Source organism: Myotis davidii, unplaced genomic scaffold, assembly GCF_000327345.1.
Source record: "Myotis davidii unplaced genomic scaffold, ASM32734v1 scaffold653, whole genome shotgun sequence".
In the NCBI taxonomy this organism is placed as follows: Eukaryota; Metazoa; Chordata; class Mammalia; order Chiroptera; family Vespertilionidae; genus Myotis; species Myotis davidii.
Window position 1 is genome coordinate 834,847 of NW_006285129.1, and position 11,123 is coordinate 845,969.

An 11,123-nucleotide genomic window follows, 5' to 3' on the forward strand; every position below is an offset into this window, starting at 1 on the left:
AAGCTGGAGCCGGGCCTGGGGAGTCCCCATCCCAGCTCCGGCCCCTGCAGCCAAGACACAAGCAACTGCCAAGCTGCCCCAGCGGGAGGAGGCGGGGCCGATGCCCACCTGTGGGGCGGGGAGGCTCCGAACAGGCATTAGTGAGCACCAGACACGGGGCGCTAAAGGGCTTAGGATTCTTCCAGAACCGGCAGCCCCACACGGCACTCCTGTCCCTCCCAGCCGGCCCCCTTACCCTGAGTGTGAGCTCCAAGGGTGGAAGCCTGGGGCCGGGGGTGGGCTTCACTGGGGGGGCTGGGGGTCTCGGGGGAAGGGCCAGGACCCAGAAGCACTGGTGACAGAGACCAGGTCAGAGCCAGTGAGGCTCCTGCTCTCCACTGACACCCACTGAGCAGTTCTCTCCCGCCGCCCCCAGTTGGAACCCAAAGGCCCAGAACTCCAGTCTCTAGTTTCCTTGGGCTGCGGGGAAGGGCTCACCATGCAGGACGTTCAGTTATGTGTTCAAAATGATTAAGCACCCTATCACGTGCCCAGCACCGAGCTATCTGCTGGGTATTGGGAAGATGCTAACCCTGTCCTCTGACTCTCTCCGGGTGTCCAGGGTGCTGGTCTGCTGCTGCCATGGGCACAGACTTGAGTGAGTGTGGGATAAGTGAGGGAAGTGAAGTTGGGACAAGACTCACCATAAGCAGAGTTCCCTGTGCCAGACTGACTCCCGGTAGCTCCGTCTGTGAAGGGACAGAGGGCAAAGATGGGGGCCGGGGAGAGCTTCATGAACAGGGATTTTCGCAGAAGGAACGAGACCCCTGCCTGCACAGTATCCATGGCCCTCAGAGCCACGTGCAGCTATGGCTGCAGCTGCAGCCTCCCCTTCCGTTTACCTTGGCAGTCACTGTGCTCCATGGATTCCTGGTTCCCAGCGGGATCCACATCAGTCCTAGGAGGACATGGCCATGACTCAGTGCAGTTGTACATCTTGCCCCACCCCCCACCCAGGCCTTCAGCTTCCTCTCTTATGGTGGGAACTTTCTCCTTAGGAGACCCGGGAGCCCCTCACTTACCCACGAGGTCCCCTGATATCCACACAGCCCCTGGAGTTATGCCATCCACAGTATGGGTCCTGAGAAGCCAGGCAGCTCCTAGGGAAAACAGTCATGTGAGGCTGGGACCTTCTCCATTCCAATCACATTCCATTCACCTGCCTCTTCTACTCTCACCCTGGCCTACAGAAGGCTTTTAGCCCAATATTCCCGTCCTATCTGGCCCAAACCCTATTCCAGACCCTGCAGAATGCTGGAGGCATCTCCCCACCAACCACCCCCTGTATTTCCCCCCAATGCCTGCATTCCAGAGTTCCTGCCGGCCCAGGGAGCCCACCCAGGCAGGGCCCAGCTCAGGCCCCTCTCACCTCCGACAGGCTCCATGCCGGGCACACCGGCTGAGAGGGAGGTAGATGATGCAGCCAGAAAAAGCCACAAAGAGCCTGTGACCTTCAGTGTCCAGCTCCAGTCCTATCACCTGCCGTGCTGTTTGGGCCGCCCGCTTCCCACTGCACCTAGGGGGAGGCCAAAGGAATCAAAGAGGGGCAGGCCTGGTGAGGTTCTTTTTCCCCTGAAGGTGGTGAGAGGGACAAGCAACTAAGTATGGCTCATGGAGCTGAGGTCCCTGAGTGCCCACCCTGCCCCACCGCACTGTCCGGCTTCTCACCAAGCCCCTCTCTCTACGCCATAGCTTCTGCCCTGTAGAAGCCAATGTTGGAGCTCCCACCCCATTCCCACATCCCCATCTACCATCTCACATCCCATTCCTGTTCTGCAGGCCGCCCGCCAGACAAAGGCCTCATGTCCTCACCGGGAGGGGCTGTAGGCATTGATCTCTTCCAACAGGATGGGCTCCCGTCCTCCAGATTGTCCCCCTGGGGGCAGCACCTTCAGCACTGTTCCATCATTGGAGCCAAGGAACAGGACTGTGGTGTTACGATAGGGACCAGCCGTGCCATCCACAGCTACCTGGGTCAGTAGGGCCCTGGAGAAATAAGCCTTAGGTCAGGGCAACCCGCTAGTGGAAGGTTGGTGCTCCAAGGACAGCCCATGTGCCCTGGTACCCACGCCTGGGTCCTTCCCCAACCCAGGGCTTCCCTTCCCTTCCACTTTCATGGGCACTTCCTCCCACTACTGTGATTTACCTGGTGGGGTCAGAGAAGGGGAGTGGCTGAGATGGGAGGGTAGTGGTCAGTGTTTTTTTAGCCCCATACCTGCTGGTGAGGGTAAGGAGAGGCTGGTGGGTGGCAGGTGGCACAGTGGGGTCCAGCAGTGGGTGAGCCTTGATGAAAGTCAGGACATCATCAGGGAGATCTCGAGAAGAGGGGAATAAGGCAGCTACACCCACTCCTGCACAGGATCCTGGCCTGGTGGGCACATGGGAAGGGGCAGCCTTAGGGCAGGGAGCTGGGACGTAGGCTCTGTGCTGCCCACACACGCTGCTCCTAAACATGACGGGTAGCCCTTGCTTCCCCTCCACACACTCACACTACTGCTTCCCTTCCCAGTTGCAGCTTGCCAGTCCCACTGCCAACACACCACCACCTCCTCCCCAGGCACTGGACACCTTTCCCTTTCCTTACAACCCCATTTTGAGAGCAAACACTGCTTGATTCTGACCCACAAAACCCACCCCATCCTGGGTACCTGGGGGAGGGGACCCTGTCCTCAGACACAGGAGTCCAGGCCCCATCCGAACTCCTCTGCTCCTTGAACTTGCCCTCAAACCCACGTTCAATATCATCCAGGTAGAAGGCACAGACTGCAGAGCCAGGGATGCTGAGGAAGCCAGAAAAGGATGCGGGCTAGGCGTTAGAAGAGACAGCACAGCTCCTCCCAGGTGACAGGGCAGCCACCCTTCATGCACCCTATTAGGGGGCAGAGCCTGAGAGGGTGGGGTGCTCTGGATGCCATGCTAGGAGAAAAAGGATGGGCAAAACAGCAACTGGCTTTGAATGGAATGTCCCCGCACTGGCGCCATCAGTAAACTTTGAAAGAGGAGCTTGGATGCTGGTGGGACAGGGGACAGACTGGGCCACATTGGCTAGTCTAATACCAACCTATTGGTCTGGGTGCTGAAGACCCCAAACAGAGCAGGGCGGCCATACAAGTTCACAGGCCCCGTCAAGGCCTGTAAGACGTCAAAATAGAAGGCGGCATCCCCAGGGACAGAGCAGTTAAGCCGAAGCTTCAGGAAGGATGTCCAATGACGGTCCAAGGCCCGCGGTGAGCCGCCCATGTCACGCTTACACACACGGGCCACACGGGAGAACTGTACCTGAAGGGGGACAGTCGGGGACAAGGGGAGAACTGAGAGACAACCTAAGGGCCAGCGAGATGAGAGAAATGCAGTGAGTTAAAGCACCAGGACACACATGTTAGGGATGGAGCAAGGAAGGGTATGCTGCACGAGGTCATTCTGGGTTAAGGATGAGGGACACAGCAGGATATGGGGGCAGAGGGCGAGGGTTGCTCCAACCTGGGGGCCCAGAGTCTAGGGGATTGCATTGTGGAGATCAGGGTCAGGAGCTGATCCAGCAGAACCCTCAGCTACCCACCCCAGGTGCCCACCACCTCCTTACCCTCCCCAGCCGGGTGTCCTCCACGGAGACCTCTCGGAAGAAGAAGTAGACATGGTCTCCATGCTCCAAGGCATGGACAAAGTGTGGCTCTGAGGGGGAGTGACAGGAAAGGGTAGGGAAGAGTATCAGTACCTGCTCAGAAACTCCAGGCCCCATGCAGCCTCTCCCCTCTGCATACACGGACACTGCCTGCTGCCTGCCACAGTCCGCCCCATGCACCTCCTCCCCAAGAGCAGCCTCCCTCCCCCAGGCCCGCCCTGACCTCGGAGCCACTTGGAGTCGTACTTGGCTGAGCGGAGTGGGGGCTGAGGGCCAAGGCTTCTGTAAACTACAGCGTCACTGGCCTGGAAATCTGCAGCTGTGGCTGAATACAGGCTGCCCTCTGGAGGGAGGGGTAGGGTGGAGTCAGGTGATCTGCATTCTGGCTCTTCTTGGGCCTCCCACACCCCTACCTCAGTCTGACTCGGGCCTCTACCCCAGCCCTCCATTCAGGAGCATGGGGGAAAGACCAAATTGGGAGAGGGGCTAAGGTGGGAGCTCCCTCCAGCCACATGCCTGCTTCTCACGTGCCCAGGTGCTCACCTGCAAAGACAGCTACGTTGGACTGGGTGGCATCAAAGGGGCATCGAGCCTGCCCACTCAGCTCCTCACCCTCCTGCTGCAGCGAAGCTATCTGGAAACAGAGGGAACAGGTTCTTGGAACCTTGGGGTCTTAGAGTCAGGCTCCATCGCCTACTTCCTCATGTCCCCTTGCTTCCTTCCCCCACCCCTTCTGGACTGGACCCCTGAACCCTGGGCACTCCCATTCCCCCACCCCTACTAGTCTGTCCGCAACAAACTGTCCACTTGAGTTTTCCTCCCATACCCATCCTGACCCCCGCACTCTCGCCTTTGTACCCCATAACTGCGGCACACGGGGCTGAATGAGTTCGTTCCACAAGCAAGGAGTGTCTGTGAGTCCGAGGGAACGAGAACTCGAATGTAGTTGTAGCACTCGTCCTAGAGAACACAAACCTCTATGTCAGTGACAGGGTCCCTGGGACTGGGACAGGGGGTCACAGGAAGTAAGTCCACTCCCCTTGAACAGTCAGATCAACGTGGGGTAAAGTTCCAACTAAGCTATTTACTAGCCCTCGCCTGGGCAAGTCCTTCACTGGAGCCTCACTTTCCTTTTTTGTGAAGCAGTGAGAGAAGCTAAAAACCATTCATTCTCTTTCCTGCACGTTTTCCTCTGGGTCCTGAGCTGAGGGAGTGGGTAGGAGCCTGGAAGCAGGGTGATCTTCCCTCAGATTCTCCCTCCCCTCCTCACCGTCAGCTTCCCCCGCACAGCGCAGTTCTCCATGTCCTGGCTCCTCCATGTTAGGTACTGAAGGGAGAAGAGGGAGAGGGAAAATCGTGGGGCAGCCTGGACCCCGCCTACATAGTGCTTCTTTTGGATTCTTTTTCCCACCCCCTTGACTCCCATCAGACCCTCCCCAGCCTCATCTCTGTGTGCACTTCCTCCCAACCAGCCCCTCACCTTGTTGGGCACCAGTCCCTCCCCTTCTTCTTGAGCTTGTAGATCGAAGGAGAAAACATGATCCCTGAGGAGACAGGTAAAGAGGATCAGAGACAAGCCAAGGCACCCACCTGAGCTCCTAGGCCCTACCCTTGTCCGCGTTCAGCTGCTCAGGGACAAGCACTGCGAACCTCCTGCTCTCTACCCTCCCCCTTCCTCCATGCCTTGGCATGTGTGCTCTGGGTCCCAGCATGCCCATGTCCCAGGAGCATGTGTGTCAGCTCCACAACTGTGCCACTGCTAGTTTACCGGGCAGCCACTAGTAAGGTCCGGTTCAAGGTCAGAAATTTCTGGAAGTCCAGCCCAAGTTCTGCAACCACAGCATCATCCTCCAGGCCCCGGAACCAGGATAATGGGGAAGTACCTGGAAGACACAGAGAGGTGGGTGCTGAGAGCCAGCCAAGAGCTGACACACTCCCTCAACACCCTCTCCAACCAGAGGAAACCCAGCCACGGACACAGTGGATATGTGAGATGAGTTGTGAGGCGTTAATCAAGTAACCTATTAAGAAAAATAATACCAGCTAACTCTGAGCACTTAACCTCTGCCAAACTCTGTGTTAGCATCTTAGGTGCATTGTTGCAATACAACAACCCTATGAGGTAGGTACTAATGGTGGTCCCATTTTACAGATGAGTAGCTTGAGGCTTAAAGACATATGGAATTTGCATAGCTCATTTACCTTGGAAGCAGCAGGTACCTGGATTCAGCTGTCAGGCTCCAGAGCTGAGCCCAGTCCCTTCTTGGTGCTGCCTTAGGGCTAGTGATTCTCTTTTGTGTCCACAATGTACTCTGTCCATTCTGGAGCTTTTACTCACCCCATTTCTCCCAGACCTCTCTTTGCAACCTTCCCTCAAGGCCCCTCACAGGCCACCTCAGCACTCCAAGGTTTCTGCCTCCTCTGACCAACTGTAGCACCCACCTGACCTGATCATGGAAATCACAGTCATCAGTACTCAGAGGGAGTCTGGAGTTCAGGGGTAGATGGTTTAACATTTGCATAGTGCTTAGAACTGTGTCTGGCACAGATAAGTGGTTGCTATCTTATCTCTCCCCTAGTAGTTATTCCCAATAACCCGAGTGCAGTTCCTTCATCCTTAAAATTACTCTAAATCCTACATATATAACAGGAACCTGAAATAGATAAAATTCTCAGAAGTGGGTTTATGGATTCCCTCACAGTAGGACATGGGCTTAGTAATAGTATTGGTACAAGTGGTGGAGAGGGACGTGAAAGGTACTGGGAACCACTGAACTAGTCCCAAGCCTGCCTTTTGTAGCTAATGATAATGGTAAACACGTAGAAAGCATTCACTTTGTGCCAGACAGCCCTTGCACTTTACATGTACTACCTAATTTAATGCCTAAATAACTCTATGAGGTGGAATACTATTGTCTGCACTTTGCAAATGAGGAGACTGAGGCAAAGAAAGGGTAAAGTACTAGAGCAAGGTCACATAGCTAGTGAGCAACTTAGCAGGGATTCCCACCTGTTCAGGTTTGGCCTGGCTGAGAGTCATGTTCTTAACCACCATACGATGCTGCCTCACAGTGAAGAAAGTTGGCCCAGGAATGAGAAGTGACTGAAGTGAGGTGCCAGCTCTCTTTATCTGTTTGCTCCCCTTTGCTGGTCAGGCTCTGAGCTTCACTGAGGCTGGGAGCCTTCCTGCACCTTGCCTCCCACACATAGGTCTCAGTGTTTAATTTCTTTTAATTTTTTATTTATTTTTTATTGAGTTCAGAGAGGAAGGGAGAGAGAAATAGAAACATCAATGATGAGAGAGAAAAATTGATCGGCTGCCTTCTGCACGCCCCACACTGGGGATCTAGTCTGCAACCCGGGCATGTGGCTTGAATGGGAATCAAATCGTGATCTCCAGGTTCATAGGTCAACACTCAACCACTGAGCTATGCTGGCCGGGCCTCAGTGTCTAATTTCTAAGCTCACACCCCAAGAGTGTGGTACTGGGCACTCACCTTGCAGGTCAGAGATCAGCAGAGGAAGGGGATCTCGGGGAAAGGAGGCCTGGGTGTGGGGAAGTGAGAGCAGCAGCAGCAGGAGCAGCAAGGGCATGAAGTAGGGGGCACGGGGCATCCTGTGCGGGGCAGCTCAGGCCCCAGGGGGTGCCCCCTCACCCATATGCTGGCCCTGAAAGAGGACACAGAGAACAGTGGGGGCAGGGCCCAATTCTCTCCACCCTGGAAGCAGGCAGGCTCCTCCCCCTGGTCTATCCCCAGAAGACCCTAGGGAATGGGGGAAAGAACCCTCTCTCTGGCACTGCCTTCCTCCAACCAACTGTCACTGTCACTCAAGGCCCTACCCTCTCCAACTGGCCCAGGCTGGCTGGTGCGAGGCCTGCCTGCATGACCCCAGGTAAGGACAGGACACCCCGCTCCCCTCCCAGCCTTCTCACTCAGCCTATCCTCACTCCAGACTGGGCCTGGGACATTCAGTAGATGACACCTCCTGGCCCCCCTCTTGCTAACCCCTTCCCAGCTATAATTAGACACTAAAGCCTTAAAATTATAAATAGTGACTCCTTGGCACTGGGAGGAGGAAGAGGGCACCATGTCTGACTCCCCCTACATTTCAGGCCCCCAGGGCACCCTGGAAGCACCACAGGCACTGAGCCCGGGCAGAGGCAGCTGTGAGATGGCCACTGTCCTCTTTAGGGTTGAGGAAGAGCACAGTTGGGGAAGGCAGCCTAAGGGTCATTGTCCCGGTCTAAACTCATGTTTCAGGGGCCCTCCCCATTGCTAGGGAGAAGCTGGGGTGGGGGCGGGGGGAGTGAGGGGAGTTGCTGCTGTCTTAGCCAAAAATGAATCTGCATCAAAGCCAGATCAGAGGCTAAATTTAGCTCTGGCTGCAGCTGTCTGCCCGACCACTGTGCCCCTTCCCAGCCTCTCTATCCCCCTGCTCCCTCCCGGCTCCTAAGAACCAGTGCTTCTACTTAATGGGAAGAGGGGGAAGTGCAGACACACCCCCTGTGAGGAGCCAGGGATAGAAGGGGCTACACTGGTGAGGAGAAATGGCTGCACATGTCCCTCTTTCTCTTCCTTCCCCCTTCGGGCTACCTCAAAATGGAAATATAAATTATTCAATGACAGGCAGGCAATCATAGTCCAGGAAAAGAAGGGCAGGGTGGGAGGGATGGTGAGACAACCTCCCTTCCCACCCATCAGCCTCCCCTCTCTGACCCACAGTGGGAGGTGTCACCAACTCCCTGCCTCCCCTGAAATTGAAGTAAGGGTATGAGCAGGTTCCAGAAATCAGGTCAGAAAGGGTGAGAATCCTTTCTTTTGTGAACAGACAGCTACCTTTTACAGTCCTTAGTAGCCCATCCTGCCATGCCCCCTGAGCTTCCAGGCCCAGCCCATTCCATCTCCTCAGCAATTCCACTCTTGGAGCCAGGACCCAAGTGTACCCACCCCCACTCCAGCGTCACTGATGGGGAGATTGACGTCAGATGGGGTCTCGAGAGAGCTAGAGGAGGGGAAGGGGTAGTAACACCTAGATGACCCTCCCCTCCCCAGAGGCAGAGCAGTCAGCTAGCTAACGACCCTCTGGCGCTAAAAAGCCAAGTCTCCCTCCCCCACACTTCCACCATGTTTCTGGATGCTGGGACTCCCAGGGGAAGAGGTAGGGAGGGACACAGATTGTCTCCTATCCTTACCCTCCTGCCCCCGCCCCAAGTTGCCCTGGGCAACAAGTATCTTCACCCAGGAAACAAGTTTGATCTGTGGCAAGTGGGGAGAACATCCAGACCCTCTCTCTGCCTGCTCCCAGGCCATGCTAGCTTCCATCCCCCGCCCTCATCACCTTTCCTTACCTGGGTGATGACTGCTGTTGGGGTTTGAGGATAGACCTTTGACCTGATGGAAGGAGGGACAGAGGAGGGAAGAGACGTGTTACTACACCTCCTTACCACATCCCTTAAAAGTAAATGTGAATATTCAGAAGTCTAGTGAGACTAGGATAGAGATGCTGGGTGTGTGTGTGTGTGTGTGTGTGTGTGTGTGTGTGTGTGTGTGTGTTGACATTGAGCTTGGTTACGAAGGTGCTGGCAGCTTCATGCCCAGAGATGTGAGGGCAGGGGCTGGGGCTGGCTCCTAGTCAGAAACTGCTGAAACTGCAGGACCAGTCTTGGGAAAGAGGTAACTGGGAGAGTTTGTGGGGCATGATGACCACTTCCACGCTAAAACCCTCAGAATCCAGCAGCCTTCTTAGCAAAAGCGCCCTAGCTGGGGACAATAGAGGCTAATTTGCATCTCATTTACATGCTCTTTATTTCTAGGCAAAATGTTGATATCAGGCATCCCCATCCCCTTCCTTCTTCCCTGAGCAAGCAGGCCATGCCTCCCTCTCACCGAATCTCCTTCCACCCCACCCCCCACCTCGGTCCAGCCTCTAAAAACACTTGGTTGGCCTTTGCATGGGCCCCTAGACTTAACTATGATATAGCTTTAAGAGGGCTTTCCTTAGCTGTTTTGGGGGGGCAGCATCTGAGCAGCCTGGGGACAGGCTTACCCTGCTGGGACCAATCCCAGCTGCTCCATACCCCCATCGGAGGCGACTGGGGGAGGCCTGGCCGCCTTTTCTCCCCTCCTCTTCCCTTGCTGGAAAGAGGAAACAGCCTTTCTCTCCTCTCCTGGCCCCGAAGCCACCTCTGGGGAGTGGCCGAGGTCAAAGCCAGAGTCTAGCGGGGGCTGGGGACGAGATGGAGAAGGGGAGACCCGGCTGGGGACAATAGCAGGAAGCCCTCCGGCTGGCCGCCCGCCCCAGTCCACCTTCCTCTGAGGGAGCGGGGGGCGCGCCGAAGAGCCTCGCGGAACGGACGCGTTCGCACCTCCAAGACATTTCCCCACCCTCAGCTCTCAGCCCCCAGCTCACACCTACCCTCCCTCCCGCCCAGCCCCCAACGAGGACAACCCAGGTGTCCATCGCCTCGCATCGGTGGGCCCGGGGCCAGGGGCTCGACGTGTCTCCCCCTCACTGGATCCGAGGCTCCGAGAGGGGCGGGTAGCAGAGTCTGGGCCGGGACCGGGTCCCAGAGCCACGTTAGCGGGAGGAGGGGCTGGAGGGGCCTGCAAGGGCAGAGCAAGCAGGGATGGAAGCGGGGGTGGGGGAGCAGAGGCGGGTCTCCGAGGCCAGGGAAACAGGGTCAGAGGCTGGGAACCGACGAGGGCGGGTCCGGGGCCAGCGCCGACCCGAGTCGGCAGGCTCGGAGGCAGTCGCCAGCTCGTCTCTCCTCCTCGGGAGACCTAGGTCTAACAAAGCCCCAGACAGAGTGGGGTGCGGGAAGGAGATGGCTCTGGGACTGATGTTTCTGGAGGACCCCATTCCCCGACACTGTGCCGGGGCCAACCCCTTGGGCGGTGCAAGCCCAAGGACAGAGGTGCAGCCGTGACACCAAGTCCGAAACGACGCGTCCCCCCTTCCCATCCTCGCAGGGGCATCAAGAGGACCTGGTTTTACGCGGGTCACGGAGCCTTAGTTTCTCTGATGGGGAGGCAAGGACCAGGTTTTCCACCCTCCGCACAGTGCGCACCTCAAATCACCCATCTTCGCGCTCCCCAATTCAGGAGACAGGACTCGGTCGGCAGAGGCGCCCAGACCCTGCGCCGACCGTACAGTGACGCGCTCTACAGCCCCCTCCGCGCACCCCAACTCCACCGACCCTCTCCGCCAGCCAGGCACACCGCGCACTGGCATCTCCCGGGTGCCTCGCGCACTTAGGAATCTTGCCTCCAGCCAGCCGCGCCCAGTCCTCCCTGCCTCCCTGCAGCCCTGTCCCAGCTCCGGGGTACTTGCTCCGAGATCCGAGCTAGCGGGGTCGAGAGGGCAGCGGGCGGGCAGCGGCCCCGCACCGCGCCGACTTCGCGATCCGTCGTTGGGGCTCTGGCGAGGTGTGATGAGGGTACGAGTTGGACGGAGCTTGGAT

At 57.2% G+C, this 11,123-nt stretch overlaps 1 protein-coding gene across 2 annotated transcripts in view; it reads right to left on the bottom strand.

Moving 5' to 3' along the window:
- Positions 1-6: 6 nt before the first annotated feature.
- The window catches only part of SEMA6C (semaphorin 6C), a 25,969-nt gene continuing 14,852 nt past the window's right edge, over positions 7-11,123 (bottom strand). The window contains exons 1-19 of one of the 2 annotated variants that reach the window (XM_006755682.2): positions 10,994-11,117; positions 9,012-9,054; positions 7,159-7,330; positions 5,430-5,544; positions 5,142-5,205; positions 4,932-4,988; positions 4,520-4,621; positions 4,205-4,295; positions 3,885-4,004; positions 3,623-3,711; positions 3,101-3,318; positions 2,688-2,819; positions 2,255-2,407; positions 1,852-2,025; positions 1,409-1,555; positions 1,062-1,139; positions 882-937; positions 684-728; positions 7-331 (exon numbers count right to left, since the gene is read on the bottom strand). In XM_006755682.2, coding sequence (XP_006755745.1) covers positions 171-331; positions 684-728; positions 882-937; positions 1,062-1,139; positions 1,409-1,555; positions 1,852-2,025; positions 2,255-2,407; positions 2,688-2,819; positions 3,101-3,318; positions 3,623-3,711; positions 3,885-4,004; positions 4,205-4,295; positions 4,520-4,621; positions 4,932-4,988; positions 5,142-5,205; positions 5,430-5,544; positions 7,159-7,276 — 1,920 coding nt within the window. In that variant the 5' untranslated portion in view covers positions 7,277-7,330; positions 9,012-9,054; positions 10,994-11,117 and the 3' untranslated portion in view covers positions 7-170. Of the gene's footprint in view, positions 332-683; positions 729-881; positions 938-1,061; positions 1,140-1,408; positions 1,556-1,851; positions 2,026-2,254; positions 2,408-2,687; positions 2,820-3,100; positions 3,319-3,622; positions 3,712-3,884; positions 4,005-4,204; positions 4,296-4,519; positions 4,622-4,931; positions 4,989-5,141; positions 5,206-5,429; positions 5,545-7,158; positions 7,331-9,011; positions 9,055-10,993; positions 11,118-11,123 lie in introns of those variants that run through there. The other variant, XM_015558749.1, reaches the window with a different exon arrangement.